The 25084-nt window shown below is 43.5% G+C and overlaps 1 protein-coding gene across 1 annotated transcript in view; it reads left to right on the top strand.

The window, feature by feature from the left end:
* The window catches only part of LOC126545794 (uncharacterized), a 155956-nt gene extending 131771 nt beyond the window's left edge, over positions 1-24185 (top strand). The window contains exon 21 of the mRNA XM_050193791.3: positions 10432-24185. Within this exon, the coding sequence (XP_050049748.1) occupies positions 10432-11501 (1070 nt within the window). The 3' untranslated portion in view covers positions 11502-24185. The remainder of the gene's footprint in view (positions 1-10431) is intronic.
* Positions 24186-25084: the final 899 nt, after the last annotated feature.

The following is a 25084-nucleotide window of genomic DNA, read 5'->3' as shown; positions in this document are numbered from 1 at the left end:
CCAATGGCCATTCGCACCAGCACAAACACCAAACCAGACAAAGTTCACTTCCCATGACAATGAAAAGAAGGAATAATGTTGAACAACCTTTCCTGTGGTAGGTCATGCAGTGGAAACTCAAACCTTCCACGTCAGAAATGGGCATTTGTACACACCAAATGCACATTTTACAGCAGTGTACATTGCAGTTATGTACTACATTAAATGCAATGTTGGCAATACTTTGGGAACTGTTAGCATGGAGAAATAATGAATTTTCTTATTGTGTTTTGGTGTGTAGCTGGCAGTTGAGGCATGCAATATTCAACCTGCATATGCACTTAGCATTGTTCACTCTTCAATTCCAGCCTGAACCCTAATTGTATTTTACTGCTACTAGGGCCTATAAGTAGGGTCCTTCGTTTTCTGGTTTTACAGGGTTTGTATAAGAAGCATTGGGAAATGTTTCGGAAAGATAGATTTATTAGATATATTGCTACAATGCCTCAAAAGTCTTCAAAGCACATCCCTTGAGCATCTACGCACTTTTGCCAACAGCTTTTCCACGACTTGAAGGCAGGTGGATTCTGGAAGGTCCTTAAGGGCACACGTACAAGTTTCTTTGAGGGCACTTAGGTTTCCATGGTGGTGTCCTTTGAGGGAGGATTTCACTTTTGGGAATAGGAAATACTCTGCTGGTGCCAAGTCAGGGCAGTAAGGGAGTTTGGGAATTGTCGCAATGCTGTTTATCATCATGTAGCCGCTGACGTTGGTGCAGATGTGGCTGGTTGCATTGTTGTGATGCAATTTCCAATTTCTGGCGCTGGCTGGCCTCAACCGGTTGACCCTTCTCTTCAGTCTCCTTAGCACTTTTAGGTAAAAAGCACCATTATCTGTCTGCCCCTCAGGTACAAATTTGTAGTGGACCACCCCCTTTTGCGTCAAAGAAAACGATAAGCACGACTTTCACTCTGGATTTGCTCATTCAAGCCTTTTTTAGACGAGCTGATGCCGGAGTGTGCCATTTGGAACTTTGCTGCTTTATTTCCGGGTCATATTCAAATACCCAAGTTTCGTCTCCCATGATTATGTTGTCCAAAAAGCCGGGATCTTCTTCAATGTGTTACAGAAGGTCTTCGCACGCAGACACTCACCTCTGCTTTTGCTCGTCCATCAAGGCATTCGGGACGAGTTTAGCGCGGATCTTGCGCATCGCCAAATTTTGAGTTATAATACTGTGCGCTGTCATCCTATCAATGCCAATTTCATCTGCAACCACCTGCACACTTAAACGACGATTTGAATGCAGCACTTCATGCACACGTTGCACATTGTCGTCGGTTCTTGACGTCGACGGCCTTCCAGCGCAGGGCTCATCCTCTACACTCTCTCAGCCATCTTTGAATAGCTTGTGCCACTTAAAAACTGCAGTTTGTGACAAGCTTTCATCCTTGAACACTTGGCGAATCATGCCCAATGTCTCCGTACCTGATTTCCCTAATCCAACACAAAATTTGGTGGAGTAGCGCTGTTCAATTGTTTGTTGCATTTTGTGCTTGCACCCACTACTTTTCAGTTGACTCTACGGAAGTCCACTGAAAACACAATCTAACCTGAACGGACGCTTGCAGGCGACTGGTGCTTAATGTGTTTTGAAGGTCACATCCCTTAACACTGTGCATGCGCGGTGCATGCACAGTGCAAACGTGCTGTGACGTACAGTAATGTCGGAAAACACTTGTTCCCCATACTTTCTAGACAAACCCTGTATGTTTCTAAATATTGGGCGGCAAAATCGGGTGTTATTTTTAAATAGGAATATCGAGGAGAAATAGTTTTTGTTGTCTGGTGACCCAAAGTTTGGGATTTTTCTGGAAGTTTCACAAACAATTAACTGAAGCAATGGTCTGCTTTTGGACACCAACATTTCATTTAAACAATTAAACTCACTCGCAGCAACATATAATGACAAAAATAAATCTTCTCGAAGTCATGTGATGAACTTATCTATATAGAAATCCCCGTTGGCCAACTTTATTTGCACTTTTATTGTTATAGCAGCTATAGGAACACACCAGGTGAATTTTTGTCATCGCCATGGCTGTGATGTTTCGTGTAAAGTCCAATGCGTTAAGATCCTGTCATGCTCCCGGCACCATATGCTGTAGGTGCGAGGGAAAACGTAAGGGACGAGCTGAGAAGGAAGGTGGCTTGATGTGCACTGTCTTTCCGCTCAACCACTGTTGTGCGCGAAAGGCGGTGGAAGATAAAAGGTAGCAAGTCAGTGTGCTAGCCCAATTAATGCTGCGCGTGGCACGACTGAGCGTGGCCATGCGCTCCCTATCTTGGAAGTAATCTGCAGCGGGTACAAAGGCTCCGGGGCCTGAAATGGCTTGTGGCTTCGTGTGTCCTGTGTTCTTGCACACCTAGTGTTGGAGGTAACGTAATTAAGTTTCAGAGGCACATTAAAGCTAGAGGCAGCACGAAGCATTCGCTCACTACTGCTGCTGCTTTTTTCATGCCAGCGTTCTCACAGCAAGTGTCCGGGTTCATCAAGTGAGATCTGATCATATTTTCTTTTGCACGCATGACCGCTTGTTAATTTAGTTAGCAAGTGAAAATTTACTGCACCATACACGACCGATAAACTACTAACATTACTTAGTATAGCTGTCTAATAATTTGCTCTTGCAATCAATGCTTCCCCTTTAGGGGAAAACTGCAACTTTTTTAAGAAAGCCACATGAACAAAAGAAATGCAGATGTGCTTGGTGACACCTTGTTTACTTTGTTATCTGCACTTACTTTAAAAACAAAGGGGGACAAAATGACAAATAGTAGTGCTTATAGGCATACTTTGTAAGAGACGTGATGCTTTTTCTTATCTTACAAGCTCTTGTTGACATACATAATCATTCACATTTTGAGCATTTGTGTGTCTATATTATATCAGTTGGGCCTTTGAACTTGCATACCTTAATTGGGAAAACAACTCAAAGTGGCAGTTGCTGTCCGTAATGCAGAGCAGTGTCAGCGCTGCTTTCGCTAGGTTAGGGTAGCGGGCAATGGTGTCCTGCCAGTAGGCCAACATGTGAATGCTCTACTCGGGGCTTCATTCTCAGAAATGTTGTTCAGACTCATCCTTTAGAGAAAGTACATCAGTATTGACGTAACTTGGCAGAGAGGCATAGTCAATGAAGGATTACTTCCAACAGGCAGCCAAAACTGCACTGAGTCGCCATACATTAAGATTATTGTCATCTGTATCATTGGCATTTCTCTGCAATGTCATGCCCCCACTTCATGCTGACATTGTTGCAATATTTATCGCAATAGAATATATTTGTTCCCATATAGTATGTATATCTTGACCACTTGCTCACATAAGGCAGGCAATGTTGACTGCTTTTGTAATGCCTGTTGCCCATCAGGCAGGGCAGATCTTTGGGGAGAAATCGGGTTTAACCCAATTTTCATAAAACTTGTTCAAGGTGCAAAAATATGGCATAATCGTGTTTTAATAAAGGGAAAATGACACATCCACCCAGACGTAGCTAAGTGCGACAAAGGAAACCCGTACAGGTTCCTCGAAAGAAAACATTGCACTTGAATAATTTTTTTTTTCAGCTGCGAAGCTTTTCTTTTAAGGAGCCCGTATGGGTTTCCTTTGTAGCACTTAGCTGCGTTTGGGTGGATGTATCATTTTCTCTTTATTAATTACTTCTCTCCACCTTGCAGGTTTCGGCAAAACTAGTGCGTCATAATCGTGTTTTACTTGAAAACTGAAGTACCCTACCTATAAACTACTTTTCTTAGTTATACATCTGTTCTTGAACAAGAGCTCAATCTGATCTTGCTAGCCATGAACTGGCATGTTACCTTGTAGCGAGGACTTGAACCCTTTTTTCCCTCTACTTTGGTGGTTTTCGTACACTAAGATAAAAATTTTCAAGTACCTTTTTAAAGAATGTTGCCTTGCTGACCTCAGGACAACATTCTGGTGGAATGTTGGATGAGTCCAGTCATGGTGGCCATATTGGGGGTATGCAAAGATGCTTGTGTGTGCATGTGAAGAAGTGCCGTAGGGTCCAAATTGATGTAGAAGCCTCACTACCACATCCCTCATAGCCCACAGTGCATGCTGCTTTTGGATGTTAAACTCCAAAAATTGTCTGGCACTTTGAAATGGTGCCATAAGTGTAACTATAAGAATGGTTTTCACGGGCAACAATGAGAGGCAGCACTTCATCATCATCAGCAGCAGCAGCCTGGTTATGCCCACTGCAGGGCAAAGGCCTCTCCCATACTTCTCCAACTACCCCGGTCATGTACTAATTGTGGCCATGTTGTCCCTGCAAACTTCTTAATCTCATCCGCCCACCTAACTTTCTGCCGCCCTCTACTACGCTTTCCTTCCCCTGGAATCCATTCCGTAACTCTTAATGACCATCGGTTATCTTCCCTCCTCATTAAGTGTCCTGCCCATGCCAATTTCCTTTTCTTGATTTCAACTAAGATATCATTAACTCGCGTTTGTTCCTTCACCCAATCTGCTCTTTTCTTATCCCTTAACGTTACTATCATTCTTCTTTCCATAGCTCGTTGCGTCGTCCTCAATTTAAGTAGAACCCTTTTCGTAAGCCTCCAGGTTTCTGCCCCGTACGTGAGTACTAGTAAGACACAGCTGTTATACACTTTTCTCTTAAGGGATAATGGCAACCTGCTGTTCATGATCTGAGAATGCCTGCCAAACGCACCCCAGCCCATTCTAATTCTTCTGATTATTTCAGTCTCATGATCCGGATCCGCAGTCACTACCTGTCCAAAGTAGATGTATTCCCTTACCACTTCCAGTGCCTCACTACCTATTGTAAACTGCTGCTCTCTTCCGAGACTGTTAAACATTACTTTCGTTTTCTGCAGATTAATTTTTAGATCCACCCTTCGGCTTTGCCTCTCCAGGTCAGTGAGCATGCATTGCAGTTGGTCCCCTGAGTTACTAAGCAAGGCAATATCATCAGCGAATCGCAAGTTACTGAGGTATTCTCCATTAACTTTTATCCCCAATTCTTCCCAATCCAGGTCTCTGAATACCTCCTGTAAACACGCTGTGAATAACATTGGAGAGATCGTATCTCCCTGCCTGACGCCTTTCTTTATTGGGATTTTGTTGCTTTCTTTATGAAGGACTACGGTGGCTGTAGAGCCGCTATAGATATGTTTCAGTATTTTTACATACGGCTCGTCTACACCCTGATTCCGCAATGCCTCCATGACTGCTGAGGTTTCGACTGAATCAAACGCTTTTTCGTAATCAATGAAAGCTATATATAAAGGTTGGTTATATTCCGCACATTTTTCTATCACCTGATTGATAGTGTGAATATGGTCTATTGTTGAGTAGCCTTTACGGAATCCTGCCTGGTCCTTTGGTTGACGGAAGTCTAAGGTGTTCCTGATTCTATTTGCAATTACCTTAGTAAATACTTTGTAGGCAACGGACAGTAAACTGATCGGTCTATAATTTTTCAAGTCTTTGGCGTCCCCTTACTTATGGATTAGGATTATGTTAGCGTTTTTCCAAGATTCCGGTACGCTCGAAGTCCTGAGGCATTGCGTATACAGGGTGGCCAGTTTCTCTAGAACAATCTGCCCACCATCCTTCAACAAACCTGCTGTTACCTGATCCTCCCCAGCTGCCTTCCCCCTTTGCATAGCTCCCAAGGCTTTCTTTACTTCTTCCAGTGTTACCTGTGGGATTTCCAATTCCTCTAGACTATTCACTCTTCCATGATCGTCGTGGGTGCCACTGGTACTGTATAAATCTCTATAGAACTCCTCAGCCACTTGAACTATCTCATCCATATTAGTAATGATATTGCCGACTTTGTCTCTTAACGCATACACCTGATTCTTGCCAATACCTAGTTTCTTCTTCACTGCTTTTAGGCTTCCTCTGTTCCTGAGAGCATGTTCAATTCTATCCATGTTATACTTCCTTATGTCAGCTGTCTTACGCTTGTTGATTAACTTCGAAAGTTCTGCCAGTTCTATTCTAGCTGTAGGGTTAGAGGCTTTTATACATTGGCGTTTCTTGATCAGTTCTTTCGTCTCCTGCGATAGCTTACTGGTATCCTGTCTAACGGAGTTACCACCGACTTCTATTGCACACTCCTTAATGATGCCCACAAGATTGTCATTCATTGCTTCAACACTAAGGTCCTCTTCCTGAGTCAAAGCCGAATACCTGTTCTGTAGCTTGATCTGGAATTCCTCTATTTTCCCTCTTACCGCTAACTCATTGATCGACTTCCTATGTACCAGTTGCTTCCGTTCCCTCCTCAGATCTAGGCTAATTCGAGTTCTTACCATCCTATGGTCACTGCAGCGCACCTTGCTGAGCACGTCCACATCTTGTATGATGCCAGGGTTAGCGCAGAGTATGAAGTCTATTTCATTTCTAGTCTCGCCGTTCGGGCTCCTCCATGTCCATTTTCGGCTATCTCGCTTGCGGAAGAAGGTATTCATTATCCGCATATTATTCTGTTCCACAAACTCTACTAATAACTCTCCCCTGCTATTTCTAGTGCCTATGCCATATTCCCCCACTGCCTTGTCTCCAGCCTGCTTCTTGCCTACCTTGGCATTGAAGTCGTCCATCAGTATAGTGTGTTTTGTTTTGACTTTACCCACCGCCGATTCCACGTCTTCATAGAAGCTTTCGACTTCCTGGTCATCATGACTAGATGTAGGGGAGTAGACCTGTACAACCTTCATTTTGTACCTCTTATTAGGTGTGACAACGAGACCTGCCACCCTCTTGTTAATGCTATAGAATTCCTGTATGTTACCAGCTATTTCCTTATTAATCAGGAATCCGACTCCTAGTTCTCGTCTCTCCGCTAAGCCCCCTGTAACACAGTACATGCCCGCTTTTTAGCACTGTATATGCTTCTTTTGTCCTCCTAACCTCACTGAGCCCTATTATATCCCATTTACTACCCTCTAATTCCTCCAATAACACTGCTAGACTCGCCTCACTAGATAGCGTTCTAACGTTAAACGTTGCCAGGTTCATATTCCAATGGTGGCCTGTCCGGAGCCAGGGATTCTTAGCACCCTCTGCAGCGTCGCAGGTCTGACCGCCGCCGTGGTCAGTTGCCAAGTGCAGAGGCAGCACTTAGTTACTGGCATTGTAAAATACTAATGCAAAGGCATATGTGAGGGACTGCATGCTCTAGTCTTTCGGTGTTCAGCTATATATTTACCATATCTTCTGGTGTATAACTTGCGGCTTTTTTCTGAATTTTTTGTCGGTTCGTCTTACAGAATGGTGTGACTTATATGCATTTTTTTTCTTTTCGGAAAAAACTGCCATCAAAATTGGATTAGATTCTATGGCCATGCGAAGCGCACTGTGTTGAACCTCCTTTGGCAGTTTCTACGGGTTGTGTGCGGGCTATAGAGGTACCAGGTTCTTCTTGTGACCGAGTTACCAAGCGCCGTGTTAGAAGGGTGGAGCAGCAAGGCAAGCGGCGGCAACCGCGAGTCGACCAACTCTAAAAGTCGTTGGATCGGCAGATTGCTTTCAAGATATGGCACAAACCACTGCGCAAACTATGCAGTTGCTACCAGAGTAAAAGCCACCCTCCCTCCGTCCCAAGCTGCCTTCCCGCTTTCCTCCCTTTTGCGCGATTCTGCTCACCATTGCACGCTTTCACTCGCACATACAGGATTGGACATGTGGGGACGATGCTTTGGCCCTTAGACTTTATACAGAACATCGCACCAACCACGACAGCAGAAATGCGCCTGGAGTGTCCACATCATTGCTATCACAATTCTATACAAATGGCACCGATACGCTTGCGCATGACCCGCATTCACGAAGTGAAACATCACTGTATATCTTTTAAATCGCTTATTGAATGAACAGGTGCCTTATACATCAGTGTGACTTATATACGTCTTTTTTTTCCTCTTTTTTTTAATCCTGAAAAACTAATTTTAAGGGGGGTGCGACTTATAGACTGGAAAATACGGTATCTTCTTTACATCCTTGAAGTTTACAGTGTTCGACCGCGCTTTCCATCACTGCTCAAGTCCTACAAAGTGCATAGCAGAGTTGATCTTGCTACGGAAGGCCCTGACCAATGATGGCTACCCACCTAAACTGCTTAGGGAGCAAGAGTGTCATGCCTCAACACCCAACCACCTATGGTGCCAAGAAAAAAAAAAAAAAAACGCACTGCCATTTCCTATGCACATGTCATGAGGAAGGCTTTCACCAGAGTGTTTATAGTAGGATACAACTTAAAAAGAAACAGCAGTTGGCAACCAAGGCACACGGACTGCATGACATTGTGTTACTCCGCTAGCCAATCACATAAGCAAACAAAGTTGTCGTCATGTGATGTTTTCAGAATGGCGTCGTATTTGATACCTCCGGAGCGTCTGCTGTTCCTGAAGAGTCTTTTCATCGGCGGAAGCTATGAGGTGTGCAACATACGTGGACAAAGTGTATGGAGTCTGAGCATTTCACTCTTCAAAAGTCTGCGGTGCCATTCATTTCACTGCTGAACCCATTTTACTCGTGACACTTCACTGTCAACTGAAGTGAAACTCGACAGTAAATAATTGCAGTGAAGCAAGCATTTTATTTCAGTTCATATAAAGAATTAGGCTTTTGCCATTCCACTATAAAAGACGAGTGAAAACGTATAAAATTACGTGCTTATAACTTTATTTTTGTGGTTACTGCCTTATTTAGGTAACAGGAAAAGTTTGAAGTACGAACTATATGCAGCCTCGTGGAAGAACAGTGGCTGGCGGTTATGAGGGTGTGGGCAATACTTTACTGCAGACTTATGTTTTATCCGACTATAATGACTACAACGTTTGGGCAGCACATGTCCCTTCTAGCAAGTTACCTGGTCAACTGGTGTGTATAAAGGGCCCCTTGGCAAGATTGCTTTATCCTAGTTTTTGCGAGTACTATTTAACCTGCCTTACAATGCCCACACATCAGACTTTATTTCCGAAAGCAAATATAATGCCCGTGTTTAACCTTTATCATTACAAGTTAAGTCAAGCTTTCAAACGGGAGATAAAAGAGAATTTAAAGTTTCTTCATGAGTTATCTAATCTGACCAGGAACACACATTCTTACATCACAAGGTGTACGGAACAGTGGAAGGCAGTCACTCCGCGTGCCAATTATTCTACACAAAAGATATCATACACACTACCAATGGTACACTTTTAAATTTGTTTCTGAAATCAAGTCTTGATATTTATATAACTGATGTACAAGCTTTACGTCAACATTTTGTCTCTCAATCTTTCTTAAATAATTGAAGAGCGTTTTTCAGGTAATTTGTGTTTTTGTGTTTATTTTTTGTGCAAATTTCACATGTGGTCAATTGCTATGTATATGTATCTCCTGTTCAATCGCTGTTTGCCTTGTAAAGGAGGCTGCGGGCTCTAGTCAAGTCGCTTGCCTCTAAAGCAACTTTTACCCGCAGTCTCCTCCATCACTGATGGAAATGAAGTTATTATTATGTATAAAGTTCCATGCAAAGAATATGGTGCATCCTATATTAGCAAATCTGGAAACTTCAGAAGGTCCCTAAAGCAGCATCAATACGACGTCGCAGAAGGCGACACTGTTTCGAACACATTACCTGAGCACCATGAGATACCATGGACTGGGACTTGACGCCTGTTATCGCCACGGAGAAGCTCTTACTTTCATGTTTACTATTAGAATCGCTGCATATTGACACGTGGACTTGTTTATCTTTTACGGGCGAAAGCTTTTCACCGTCTAACGAATGTTATCGGTCTGCGGAGGGCGCAGCTGCATGTATCGGAAGTTTCTCAAATGTTATCGATAGTTCTGTTGTCACCGAAGCTTGTGTAATTTGATTGCATGTGCGATGCGAATTGTGTAGAACTTTCAGGAAGACACGCGGGCACCACTCATTACTCTGGAACCTTCGATGACTTGTGTGTAAAAGACGATGCGCTTGACCGGCAGATCAGATTTTCGGCGATCGCCGACTGTGTTTGCTGCTGTCGCCGTCCTTTGAGTGTAGCCTGTTTTTGAGGGCACAAGTTTGCCCAATAAAACACTAGTTTCGTCATTCCCAGTTTTGCTGCTTTCTTCAGTGTCGCTAGAACGTGACAATCAATAGACGACGTGCCAAGCAATTAACAGGACACATGGTAATCTGCCCAGAATTTATGCCCGCACAGTGCGCCATCTCGCCCGTACTTGAGCAAGACAATTTTAGTTGCTGTCATTGTGAACAAGGGACTGGTATGGACCCCAAAATGTCAACTTTTTGGCTTTTCATTGTACTCTTGGCAAGTGTATGTTTTAATTTCATCGATATATAGTAGTGGTACAGTCTCCAAATGTGCTTGTTTCACTCCCTCTTTTACTTGCAGGGTCCCGTCCTTTCAAGTGCCCCCACTGCGACCTTCGTTTTCGGACATCTGGTCATCGCAAAAGCCACATTCTGACACATTTCAAGAGTGGAGGCGTGCGGCGCCGCAGTCGTCTGCAGCCACGAGAAGAGAAGGCTCCACAGGTGGCCATTCTGGAAGAGCCCACTGATGCAGAGGGAATCATGGAGGAGATACAGCTGCAGCTAGCTCCAGGTATCCAGATTACAGGCCTCAACCCTTCTACACAGACAGTGCAGATTGATGCCACCTTCCTGCAGCATTTGCAACAACTGCAGCAACAGGGCAACATCAACATCTCCATAACTCCATCAGCAGACTCCAGTGGTACAGATGTGGAGCAGCAACTAGATGCTGCATCATTTCTTATTCAGCAGGATGGTTCTGGTGGTGGCTCAGTAGTACTTGACCAGTCGCTGCCTCTGGTTGCATCAGAGGGCAAAAATGGAGCAGTGACATTTACAGTGGTGGAGCCCACTGGCCCAAACCAAGAGCCTGCAGCACAGGTGGCTGCTGCTGAGCTGGGCCTTGATGAGCTGGCTGCAGCTGAAGGCAGTCTCATGGAAAGCACAGTCATAGATGCAGCTGACCTGGTGGCACCTGCAGCCATTACAGAGGGTGCCGGGGAGAAACGTAGGAAAACGGCGGATGATGGGGATGGAGCGCGGGTTCATGTGTGTGATCAGTGTGGAAAATCCTACAAAAGGGCCAGCCATCTCAAAGAGCATCTAGAGTCGCACAAAAGCAAGGATGATAAAGGGAAGAAAGCTCCATACCAATGCCAAGAGTGCCCTAAGGCATTTGCAAAGCCTAGCCAACTAAAGAGACATGAGCGAATTCACACGGGTGAGCGACCTTTCCAATGCAACCTGTGCAACAAATCATTTAATCAGAACAATGCCCTACTTGTGCACCTCATCAAGCACACTGGTGAGAAACCTTTCAAATGTGATGCATGTGGGAGTCAGTTTACTCAGAAGTGCAACCTTATGGTACATATCAGAAGGGTACACAAAGGAGATGAGGCCACTTCCAAAGAGCCAGAAACCTGATGTGTGACGTGTAGTTTCACACTTCTCTTTACGTGAATGTGCTAACAAAGTGCAAGTATTTATTTTGAATGTTAAAACCTGGTGTGAATGAAAGTGGTTTCAAGTGCTGTAGTATATTTAAGTGTTAAGTCCCTTCTTATTCCTTCTTGATATAAGTGTATTGAAGTTTTGTTTTGTCAGAGTCATCTTATGCAACAGTGCAGAAGCTAGCCATGTAAAATGATAGAACTGTTTCTTGTTATTTGCCAGCTTTACAGCATAGCCTCTTCGATGTGCATAACTCTTCAGTGTCTGTCAGCACATAATTACAAATCCATTGTTGCCTTCCCCTCTTAGGTACCCACACCGTGCAGCATCTTTTTCTACTTATTTAGGTGTCTTGTTTTGTTTCTTTACTTTCTGTCTCTCTGTCTTGCATGAGGAAAAATTTGCATGGGGTAGCAGATGTGTGTAAGGTGGAAATATCTTTCCCTATTGCATAGAACAATGTTACATTGCCTTTACAAGATAATGACAAGCACCGAACGTTCTAGCCGCATGTAATACATCTAAAGTGGAATAAGTAACTCGAAACTATACTCCATCACTCCAACACTGCGCAATGCAATGCAGGAAAGCCATGGCTGGTGTCAGCCAATCTGGAACAAAAGCCAGCTGCTGGTTTCAAAGAAGGGAGAAGGACTTGTCCACTCTGTGCTACTGACTCTTCTGTGACCATTCCACTTAACTTATGTTGCGCAGTAGATTAGTGGATCACAGTGGCGAAGCCCTTCTTCTGGTTTTCTTTCCTGGTTAGTTGACACAATAGCCTTCCCTGCATGGGATGGATTTGATAAGATGTAGCATGAAATCAGGTTCCTTTTTGTCGCAGCTTTTATAAAGGTCATATCATTAGTAAACAAATGGGGCATTATATTTGTTTTTGGTTACTGTTGCAACGGTCAAATGAATCAACTTTCATTTCATTTCACTTATTTACCCTCAAGGCCAAAGGCATTACAGAAGGGGGTGGGTACAAAAATTTGAAAAACAAGAAAATGCAGCAAAAAGTTAGTGTATAACATATCTAGGTGGCTCCTGAAGTAACAGTATTAGCTAAGGTAGTGCGAAACAGGCAATTGTCTTCAATGGTGGCGGTTGGTCCAGGAAGGTGGTTCCAGTTTTATGCTGTACAGAGAATGAAAGACTGAAAACAAAATTTTGTTCGACAAGAAATGAGTGTAACTTTATATTGGTGATCAGTGCGGGCAGAGACATGTGAAGGTTTGGATATCAAGATGGATCGCAAGTAGGGATTGTGATAATAAATTTTATGAAATAAACAACGACAAAAATACTGACGGCGATAATCGAGCTGAGGCAGGCGCAATGTATTTTTCATAGATATTACACTGGCTGCTCTGCTGTAATTTCCTGTAATAAACCGTGCAGCGTTGCTCTGAACGAGTTCAAGAGATTTAATTAGAACTTCAGTCCCTGGATACCATATTGAAGCAGCGTATTCTAATTTTGCCCTTACTAAAGTGGTGTGCAAGAGTGTCTTCAGTGAAATCGGGGCGGATGAATAGTTGCGACAAATGTAGCCAAGCGTGCAGTTGGCGTTGGTAACTATTTGTTCAATGTGCAGGGACCATGAAAGTGAAGATATTATGTGAACATCTAAGTATCGGTATGATGTTTAGGTTTCAAGCAGTACGTTGTTAAGATGATAGAGGGCAGGAAAAGATGCCACACAGGAGACACGCATAACTTTGCATTTAGTAGTGTTCAGTTCCATGTGCCACTTCCTACACCATGCAGGCACTGCATCAATATCATTTTGTAGCATGTTAATGTCGTTATGGTCTGTAATTTCACGAAAAACAATGCAGCCATCGGCAAACAGGTTAATATTAGACGAAACACAAGCAGGAAGATCATTAATATAAATCAAAAAGAGAAGGGGACCTAATATGCGGCACCCCAGAATGAACAGGGCTAGAAAAGGATTCTTGGTCATTACATGTTACATACTGCGAGCAGTTCAGAAGAAATTGTTCTATCCATGAAAAAAAAAATTTAATATCTATGTTAAATTGACTAAGTTTAACCCTTTGAGGGTCGATTTTTTTCGCCATATGCGACCGCCCAGGGTCAATTTTTTTTATTGCAAATTCCAATTCTTCTTGGGGACTTATTTCGAAGATTTACCTTTATTTTTCTAGGGTGACCGTAAAGTGAGAAAAAATATTTTGCGTTGGCATATACCGTATTTACACGATTGTAAGTCGACCCCCCTCCCCCCCCACCCATATCGCGTGACAGGAAAAAAAAAAAAAGAGCATACCCGAGGGCACATTCGATAACGAAAATTTATTAGTAGCTGACATGGTCACTGGACTACTCGTCTTCACTAGTGCTGCCATCGTCACCGTTGCTACGGTCCCACAGCGCGTCGTCGTCTAGCGAAATTTCACATTTGGCAAACGACCGCACCACGACATCTTGTGGAACAGCAGCCCACGCCGAATGCACCCAACCACACGCAGCCGTCAGGGAGGCTCTTTTGACAGGTCCGGTTGGCGTAATTTCGCGGTCTTCTGCCGCCAGCCACTCGTTGTACTCACGGCGGAGCAGGTCCTTAAAAGGCGAAGGTCCGGGCTTGGTTCATGACCATGTCGCACTTCACTGGCAGGGACCGATCACGCATTTCAGTGACGTACGCCGCAAGCTTAGCCTGCAGCTCCGGAAAGCGTCCAGACTTCGGCACGTGGGAAATTTTTCACTTGCCGTCACAGGTGAAAATTTCGCTTCGCTGCAGTCGCCACTCTCGCACCACCCGTTCAGAAACATCGAACTTGCGGCCTGCTGCGCAGTGATTTGTTTCTTCGGCGTAAAGGAAGGCAGCCCCCTTGAACGCTGTTGTGAACGGGTGCCGAATGATTAGTGGGCCTGGAGCACTCATGACGACTGAGGCAGGGGGGGTGAATCTCCGCATGGCTGCCATTGGTTGTTTTCGAGCAGACGCTCTTTCGACGCTAGAGCCAAGGTCCCCTTCAGTTAGGGCCCTAACCAATGGGCGACGCAGAAGCTAAATGGCGGCGCACACGATTGTTTACGTTGTCATGGCAACAGGAATAGTAGCCGCGCGACACCTCCTCTTCCAAACGTTTTTTTTTTCTTTTTGTTTGTTATGCCGACCCGCTCCGCTCACTTTCACCCTTTCCCCCATGCCGCGCGCGCCGCTTACCCCCCCCCCCCCGCCTTTTACTTGTACACGGCGCGCTTTTTTTTTTTTTTTTTTTTTATCGCGGGCGTGCTACGGCGCACCACGCGCCAGCTCGCAAGCAATGCGCGCGCTACGCAGCGCATTGGCATTGCTTGCGAGCTGGCGCGTGGGCTATGCGTTGGCACGCACGCAGTCTTGCCCATACTTATATTATACCAGCATGTGCCGGGACATAAAAACAATTCCACTTCCAACACAACAGATGTTTAGTCTCACTTTATTGACTTCGTTTCCGAAAACAGATTTTTCTTATAACGTGGTGAGATACACGCTCAAAAAATGAGCAAAAGTGAAAGGTGCATGACATATACAAGAGTGCTAAACACAAAAGTTCACAGACGGTGGAATAACAAAAGAAAGCGCTAGAAAACGCGAAGGCCGTTTCATGTACACACACATAAAAAAAAAAAAGATGTTTATATAACGCCCTCAAGACTGAAATGTAGACGAGCTTCTGATATATGCACTAAGATATTGCACAAAATTGGACGGCGTGTATGACATAGTCATGACAACTATAAAAAGTGAAAACTCACTGGTAATGGCAAAAACAATGACACGCAATATACCTAAAAAAACAAAATGTTAACATTGATGGAGAGCCATACCAAAAAAAAGAGCTTATAAATCTGCACGAAAGTATATGAAATGCGTGATATGTTCATTACTGCTGAATAAATTGAAAAAGACATGGCAGAACAAACATTGTGCTAAAAACTGAAATACACATTATTTTGCACTTCGCCACAACTTGAGTAACGGTGGCAAGGGGAACAGAAGGTAGTCGGCCTTTGCAGCAGCACATAGAAAACATTCGCAGAAAGGCTTATTCCTCAATCAAAGACCAGGTAAAATAAGCCAACAACACGACTTTTCTTTCGACCCGAATGCAATGCTTAGCAATAAAATTACGTCACTTAAGGCACTAAGTCGGTTCCTACTGGGCACTCTCCTTTGTATAATAAACACGAACTGCAAAAATCTGCATGTAGGACACTTGCAATGCTCATGCTTTTCAGAAGAAAAAAAAAGCGTATCATGCCTACACATGAAGGTTGTTCGCGTGATTTTCCCATCGGCGGTTAATGAGATAGTACACAAACACGAACAGTAATTTTTCAGCTGTTAGTACGTTTGTAGAACGTGACACACAGAAAAAGCACTGAGGGCGCTATGGAAAGCTGGGCAAGTTACTGAAGTTGGACTTGGCACAGAAAAACACAAGTCATAGACCAGGTGACAATGAGCAGGAACATGTATTTTTCAGCTTTCTCTACCGGCAAGAGGCAAGTGTAGCACAATCAAGGTGCAACAACGTCCGGAGCCTCATGAAGCACACACATGGACAGGGCTGGGTTCGTGTACATGCGCCTTCTGATGTCCTTGGGTCTGAGCGCTCACCTGTTGTCTTTAGGCACCCGGAACAACCCTGCAGGGCTTGTTTTTTGAGGTATTTGTGTATCACTGCACGATGCACGAGCGGTACGAGTCGTGAAACGGGTGAAACATCGCGGAGCACAAGCACACAGTTACCGAGGACCACGAAACTGACGAAACTACCCACGCCGGTGAACGCACAGCAGCGCACGCTTCGCGATAACAGCAGATAACGAAACATGAAACGTCATGCAGCGGGCTGAGCTGGCGCCGGGCCGGCGGGGCCGCATGGCGTGCGCGGAGGGAGTAACGAGGGAGGGCGATTGGAGAGGAGTTGAGGGGAAGGGCTCGGCCACCACGATCGGCCCGCGTGCGCGCGACGATCTACGAGGCCATGCAAGTGAAACGGTTTTTCGGGTTCGCCCAATACAGAGATGGCACCAATTACCTCTGCCACCGAGACCGGGGAGTTTCCACCCACTGACTGAGGAAGCATAGAAGTAGCACGTAGCCGGCAGTCAAGTGGAACGCGTCAAACAAAGCTAACCGCAACGGGTAAAGAGAAACCCGCGAGCGGTGTCTACTCCCGCAAGCGCCGTCGTTCTGAAGGTGGCGCCGCGAATGGGAACAGCGGCGCTCCCATCAACTATCGACCCCCCCCCCCCCCATAATTGTTGCGTGCACTGTAAAACTCTCATAAATGTTGAAAAACCTTCCGGAAAGCGAACAAACACGCGGAATAGCGAAAAGCTACGGATAGGGCCATAGAGCAAACATAAAATTGTAACTACGTTGTAGCTCCCGTTGGTCTCGCTTTTTTGGCGGTGCCATGTTTTGGTTTTGATTGTAAGTCGACCCTCCACTCCCCCCCCCCCCCACTTCAGATTTTCAAATTTAAAAAAAAGTGGTCGACTTACAATCGTGTAAATATGGTAAGTACTCTTAATTGATGAATAACAACAATAAAAAAGTAAATAAACTTATAAGAATTTAAAATATGATGCATTGTTATATACATAGTTCAAGGCTTTGAAAATGCACACACGAGAATATTTCGCAAGACTCAAATGTTCCTGCTCTGAACTCTAACATGTACATTCATAGCGTAATCGAACTGCTTAGGTGCGCGCACTCAAGAAAACCGTGTGGTTTTGTGCCCACCAAAAAAGCAAAACGTGTGACAAACTTCTGCTAATCTTATCGCCAACCAGAGGCAATTAGTTTTCGCGAGTGTCAAAAAAAGAAAAAAAGAAGCAACAGAAATGCATGCACGGCGGCATCCTTCCTATGCATACCCCTGTGAGCACTAAACGAGAGCGAAACAAGCGGTTGCCCTTTGAGCAATTAGTAACAAAATAGCCATCAGTTTTGCAGGCGCAAGAAGCCCAAACCACCGCCCGCCCGCGCGCGCCCCAATGCGCGAGCGGTAGTGTAATGACGCGTAGGAGCAAACTAGCTCTAAAACAAACTATGCAGCAAAAACTGAGAGAGGCAGGTGTGCGAAAAAAATTCCCTGTATTCCCACATAGTGGCAGCACATGACAGAAAAGAAAAAATTGAGAAATTGGCGCGCTTTTTAATTGTACAGACGGCACTGTAAATATACGGCACCGACCATTTTTGGACTTATTCGCGGCACCATATATTTACGTCATTGACCCTCAAAGGGTTAAAGAGAAGTGATTTATGGCAGGCTTTATTGAATGCTTTCGAGAAATAGAGGAAAAGGCAACCTGCACATGAGCTGCGATCTAGAATGAGATTAAGTTTATGGGTGAAACAGAGTAACTGAGCGTCGCACAAGGAAGTCTTCCTGAAACCTTGTTGATAAGGTGAAAAAAAAAAAGAATTTGATTCAAGGAAAGTTACTAAATGTGAGTACAAGATGTGTTCGAGGATTTTACTTGGTAGGTTTGTTAGTGATATGGGTAAATAATAGTTAGGCGAGTCCTTTTACCGGATTTATGGATGGGCACCACCTTCCCGACCTTCCAATCAGCAAGGATTGTGTGGGTGTCCAGTGACTGCTGAAAAATATTAGCCAGAATAATAGACGAATACAAAACAGTGCTCCTTAGGAACTTAACAGTAATAAGGTCAGAGCGGGGACTTGATGACACTTTCAACAATTCAATTATTTTGGCAACACCATGTGGGTCAATTATAATGGTATTCATTGGCAGGTACTCATAGTTGGCCTCACAATGAGGCAAATTACTAGAAGAGGTTACAAAATTTTTACAGAAAACACTTGAGTGCAGATGGGCAATCGACATTTGGTATAGGAGAGCCACTGGGTTCGACTAGCTGAATGGAGTTATATTTGGGAGGAATAATAACGCGCCAAAACTTTTTAGGATCGTTATTAAGCATTGAGGGCAATGTGTATTGACGGTAATTACTTTTTGCATGTCTTAGTTCGTCAATGTAAGCACTGTAAGCGAGCTTATAGAAAGCTCTACGCTGTTCGGAGGGAAAGCGTTTAGCTGCCCTGAAGAAACGTTTCTTACGATTAGATAGCCGTTTAAGGCGGACGTTGTACCATGATGCTTTTGGGTTAGAACGAAGACTACTCAAGGGAGTGTATTTTGTCGTCATCTCATGCACTTTGTTCTTGAAGGCGTTCCAGTTATTTTCAACCGTTCTTTCATTAAAGTTGTATAGGAAAGGGCCAAGAAAGCGGAAAAGTTCGATGTTAATAATTTCAAAGTTTGCGTTGCGGTAGTCGTGTATTAGTTTAGTTTTGCTGATTGTTTTTGTGACAGGGATGCTAACTTCAAATGAGAAGAGCAAGTGATTGCGAAGTCCTGGTAAGTAAGATACTTCAGAGACAAGTTTGGGGTTGGTAGTCAGCACTAGATCGAGGGTATTTGTGCTTCCACATGTGATTCTAGTGGGCCCTACGAATTAGTTGGGATAACGAAAATAAAGAGCACAGGTCTAAAAATTCGATACATTGAGTAGAGGACAAGATTAATGCCGGAAGTATGGCAGTCCATGAAATTGACGGGAAATTAAAATCGCCTAATAAAAAGAGCGATGCATAGGGGTGTCGTGTGGTAACAAAATTTATGGGTGAAGCATTATATAAACCTTCATTAAATTTATGGGAACTTAAACATCCATTAACCTAAGGCTAGGTATTTGCTAGTGTAAAGTTTTGAATATGAATCTAATATACTTTTAATATTCATATTCAGTGAAAACCTGTGGATTCTATAGCTTTAATGCATTCGACACAATATTGAGAACCAAATAAAAATTCGAGAGTACATTCTCAAGCACTACTTTTTAATTTGATTTTCTTTGCAAGGCTCATCGGCATAGCAGCGTGGTGGCTATAGCCATAATTTGTTATTGGCAACCGTGCAGCAGCAGGCATTGTTTGTTTATGTCAGTTTTGGGACCATTTGCCCAATTTCATACTGCTTCTCACACTTATGCCATGGCATACTGCACTTTTAGAGTGAGCTCTCCACAGGCCAATTTGTATAATGGAAATGCTTGCAATTAGAAAGGTAATATTACATTAAATGCACATTTACACAAAAGGTTTTGATAGCATACAACACTGCCAATGAACCAGGCAGCTGTCAGCCCTGTCTCCCTCCCACAAGTGGGCTAGAGGTGAGGTGGCTTATAGTGGCGTAGACACCTTTCAGCTGCGGTCCACAAAACCCCTGACAAGGAACTTCTCCAAGAGCAGAGAATGCAAAATGGGGAATCAAAAATCTGACTTTTTCCGGAAACTGTCAGGAAAACCGGTAAAGAGGTGATGGCCTTGGAACTTTCACAATGCAGTGAATGCAGCAGCACGCAAGTGCATCGTCATCTGAAGAAGCATGCTTTTCACAACCAAGCGCACCTCATTATTTTTTGTCTCCACCTTTACTTCGCTTGTTCCTTGTCATTTATTCTGCATTCCTGGGCCAAATATCTTGGAGGTAAAGAAAATAATGTTTGATGCCATAGTATCGTAGACAGGTTGGTGGTGAGGCGGTAAATCTGAATTAGCGATTGTCAAATTAACAAATATTAACCGTAATTGGACACTAATTTTTCATTCTCAAATAATTGACATCTCAGTGTGCTAAATAAAAAAGTTGTGGTAAATGCATTTCTTTATTCAATTTGTATTTGAAGTTAAATATTCATATTCTAAAAATTTAATAGTTATACAACCCTACTCAAGCTGTGCAGTATGTGCCTGTTTTGTCTGCCAAGCTGTGAGCATGGAACAGTTCCATTTTTCATTCAGTTTGAGTAAGGCCTTTTTAATTGATTACATGATTTACATTCATACCCAATACTTACACGGTTCAATGACTATGCTACGTACTGAAATCTGTTTTTGTAAATTACTTGTTTGGAGTCTTTGAGAAGTGCTGGCAACATGACCCTATATAACAGGAAAAAACGATATATTTATTCCAGTGGTGTGCAGATTGCTGGTAAATTGCTGGCCCATTCTCTTGACTGGTACTGAAGTCATTGCTCAGACACGGCGATCTTGAAAAGTACTGCAGAATCGAGTATTAAAGGCAGCACACAAACATCTTGTCTGTGTTCTAAGCAGCACCAGCATATGGAACAATGGTACTTGATACACCTGTATCTCGTCTGCTATTGTGTCCGAGTTGGATCACAAGTTTTTACCATGTTCGCATCGGAATGAAAAAATGTTCGCATCTGAATGAGATGTAAAGAAAGCTGTATGTTATCTTGATCTTTTATGCATTGGTTGCTACATTGACAAGTTAGAATGATTGGCACAGCATTACTTCGTGCTGTTTTGAGTGCGGACCAAGTGTTGTGACATGTTCCTTCTGGAAGCGGATTACACTCCATCTTGGTGAAGCCTCAGAGGTGCCAACGGCTCAGTGACAAACCACAGGAAGCAGCTGTGCAATAACTGTGGGGCTTAATTCTGTCTCTCTTTCCAATTGACACCACCTGCAGTTCCATTTTTCCCTGCTGTTTGTGGGACTACATAGACAACAGGTGGCTTGTGGACCTTGCTGAAACATTTAAAATGCATTCAAGTAAATGCTAGAATGTGCCTGTGTATATATATCATTATAAATGCTGTGAATATTTTGTAAAAAGGTTGTCATATGTAAATATTTTCATACAATGTTAGTATTGTTATAAGTGCAACTTGTATATCCTGTATATAAATATAACACTCTAACCATGTTATGTATGTGCTCGTACAGTTGATCCCGGATATATCAAGCGTGAACATATTGAATGATTGTCTATATCAAAGTCTTAACATGCCCTTGGATATCCCATGCAAAAGTATGCCACCGTACTATGCCTGTATAAACTCGCGTTCACCGGCACATTCAATATAACGAACGCTGCACCGCACCCCTCTCTCGTGGCTTGTGGCCTCCGAGATTCCACCGATGCCAATGCGATCTCTGAAGCCGCACCAGCCCGCACGGCATGCTGGAGGGAGAGGGAGAAGTGAATGCACGACCTGGGCATGACCTCCGAGATTGCACTGGGGAGACCTCCGAGGCCAGGCCCAGTAGCGAAAGAGAAGTGAATGCACTAATCTTTTGGCACCACAATGTGTAGCTGCGCTGAGCCGCGTAGCATGGCGTCACCCGTGCAGGCTTGCGTGTGACCCCTGAGGTTGCGCCAGGAGATCCTGGAGGGCAGGCCCAGCTGCACCTGCCTGCCTGTGGGGTGTGCTACGCAGTAGAAGTAAATGTGCTAATCTTTCGCACCGCGGTGTCTAGCTGCACGGCTCGTACAGCCAGGCACGCGCAAGAGAGAGAGGTCAGTGGAAAAGTGCGATAGCTCATGCTCCTTCTGCACAGGCAGGCAGCTACGCGTGGCGGTGAGAAAGACCAATGTTGCTCGATGACGTATTTGTTGCGGGGACGTGGGAGTTTTGAACTGCCGCGGCGAATGAGTGCAAAACCCTGCGGAAAGCGATGTACTCGGTGCTCAATGGTCGGGTATTTTTTTTTCTTTTAGAAACTAATCTAGTTCGTTATATCCATTGGCAGCACAATTTCACTTCGTTAAAACAAGATTTTAAATACATGGATCTCTATGGGGATTTCAAGGAGAATTTACTTTGTTGTATCCCATTTTGTTATAACGAGGTTCAAGTGTATTTTAATGCGCGCAAGGTGCACCAGTCTTGCAGCCAGGCAATGCAGGCTATTTACGGTAACATTGCAACAGAAGGTACATCAAAAACCATCCTGCAGCGCGAGTTGCGACATGTGTGTGCAAAAATAACCCTTGCAGATGCATTTCAATTCGGGCGACTCGTAAGTAAAAGACAGCAAAGCTGTACAAAGAAGTTTTCACACCTTTTGGAAGTCAGAGGTTTGTTTTGCTATTGCCTGAAATCTAACCAATACTTTGTAAACACTTCACTACATTGTAGCTTAGTACTTTTATACTGTTCGTTATATCTGACACAAGCTTCTGTATACCGGCTCTACCGAAGCCGGTGTCCAGTTGCACATTCTCACTGACACCCTGGTCAAACTGCCGCATACTTAAAAAAAAAAAAAAAAAATATGGTATGGCATGAACATACTCATAGAACAGATTGTATTTAGAAGTATTTTATTGCTTCATAGACGATCAAAATCGAATAACAGCAATGCACCCTATATTTTGTACACAGCCTGGAAAATGCTTGTCCAGTGCACTGTAGTTCCACAAGAATCACAAAACAGTAACCCACAAGCTTGACACATAGACTTACATAGACAATGACATCGATGTAACAGCATGTACAAATTATGTCACAGATATGTACACATGTAAAATGGATATGCAACAGATTGGTATACATATGTACATTGATGCTCTAGTGACAAACATGGGAATGAGGCATGAATATGTACATTTAAAGTATATAAATGTCATTGCTACCAATAAGAACGAGTGCATCCACCTACCAAAACCAGGCAAGCTGAAAAACAAGTTTCATGTGCCCATCAGAGACGAACAGAAGGACCGGTCCATCGCCAGAGGAATTCCTTTACACTGAGGAAGAAGAGCTCCTCCAAGAGAACTGATAGAAGCTCGGAATGCAGCCATTCTAGGATGGCAAAAAGCGTGGTGACGACTGCCTGTGGGAACTGCATCGCAGCATTTGTGCCATAGGCAAAAAGCACCAGCAATAACTAGAAGCCACGTGAAGCAGTCCCATGGACAATGGCCAAAAGAAGTGAAACAGTTTATTCTAAGGCCACAAAATCCAGCATTCTCACAAAGGCCTCAGAGCATGCTGATTTGTCTACTGAAGGGGGCAGTTCAGACATACTGCTGATAAAGCTTACCTTAGCCAAAAGGCCCAGAAACAACATCTGCAAAATGCTTGTCGATTTCGATCCCTCCTAGCTGACATCCCTACGTGGAGCGGGTGAAACGTACTCTGAGGAACAAAAATTACTGGCTAAAAATTTAGCCAGGATTACTGGCTAAAATAAGCCATGCAATGAAGTTCCCTATTTGAGTGAGGTATATGCAAGGTAGCTTTTATTTTATAATCATTGGTAAACATTTCGAACGAAATTCTGAACTGCGACGGAGGCTGCATTGCTGCTGTTTCATTGACCTTTGATACTGTCACACACCGGACTTCACGGACAGCTTTCACCATCGCTGCATAAAAACCATTGCAGAACTCCCTTTAACAACTTTGCTGTAAAATTAGAAAACTTTTGTTCATTCAACATGGCATTTGCTGATACAAATAGGTAAATTCCCATTTTTCATGGTCTCGGGCAGTTGCCCAAGGCATGCTTAGTTTTCAGATGAGCTTCAAAGAGCTGTATTTCGAATTATCAGTATACCCAACTGCTTTGTAACACCCTTTCGGTATGAAATATCCGGGATTGACTGTATGTGCATGTGTCTGTTCTTTCTTTATCTTTTTTCTCACCTGGGCAAGTTCAGAAATGAACCAAGCTGTGCTGATATGTCACAGTGTTCTTTTGCAAACTACATCCGTCGGTTGTCATGTTTTCTTGGCAGTAAATAAAATAGTTTGGCAATAACGTGCTAAGCTTTTGTATTACTGAATCTAATTTTAAGGAAGTTCAAACTCCTTCCAAGCACTCTTATAATTACCCTGTTCGATCATTGCATGAACACACATGAATGCATTGCATGTGTACTGAACTGGAACGGAAAATTAATTATTTCACTGAGGCACCCCTCATTTCTCTAAATGCAATCTGACTCGCAATATATATGCAGCAAATTCTGGCCCAGATAGGAACACTAGTTTTTTAAAAAAGGTTTATCTCTGACATAACCCAAAAGAGCTAAATGCTGCTCTCAATTGATCATGCCAAACTACAACAACCAATTCAAGACTTGTTCTTAAGTTGTAATATTTTTATAACTATTTTGTTGTTTCATGGCATCGCTCATCTGCGTGACTTCAAATTGAGACCAATTGGCATACAAAAAAAGTCTAATCAAAACCAGCTGTCATTTAAGGTCCCATTAAGACCAGTAGATAATTGTAGATTCCTAACAGTGCCTCTGGAAGCCCCTGGATTACCGATCGAGCGTCTGTTCAGTCAACATTGTTCCCTTCCGCCCCTATTTTGCTCAACGACACAACACGATTGAGCAACATTTCCCCTCAAATATTTCCCAATGGGACACACTACGAGAAACATTTGGAACTGTACAAGCAACAAGGCCTAATTGGAATTGTCTTAATGCCAATTGTATTTGCAATATAATGTCCTATTCGAATGCTAAATACCATCTGGGCCCATAACATTGTGCACTTGGAACTATCGCAACACCAATTGGACCCATCTTGGTGTCCAATTGGAACCAGTCAGACACAAAACAATTTAAGTGTGGTGTCCTATTGAAAAACCATCGGACCCATGTTTATTTCTTTACTGGAATTTCGATTAGTCTATCAGCAAGCACT

This window comes from Dermacentor andersoni, chromosome 1 (genome assembly GCF_023375885.2).
Source record: "Dermacentor andersoni chromosome 1, qqDerAnde1_hic_scaffold, whole genome shotgun sequence".
NCBI lineage: Eukaryota > Metazoa > Arthropoda > Arachnida > Ixodida > Ixodidae > Dermacentor > Dermacentor andersoni.
The sequence above is the reverse complement of the archived record's forward strand: the minus strand, read 5'-3'. Positions and strand labels throughout refer to the sequence as shown.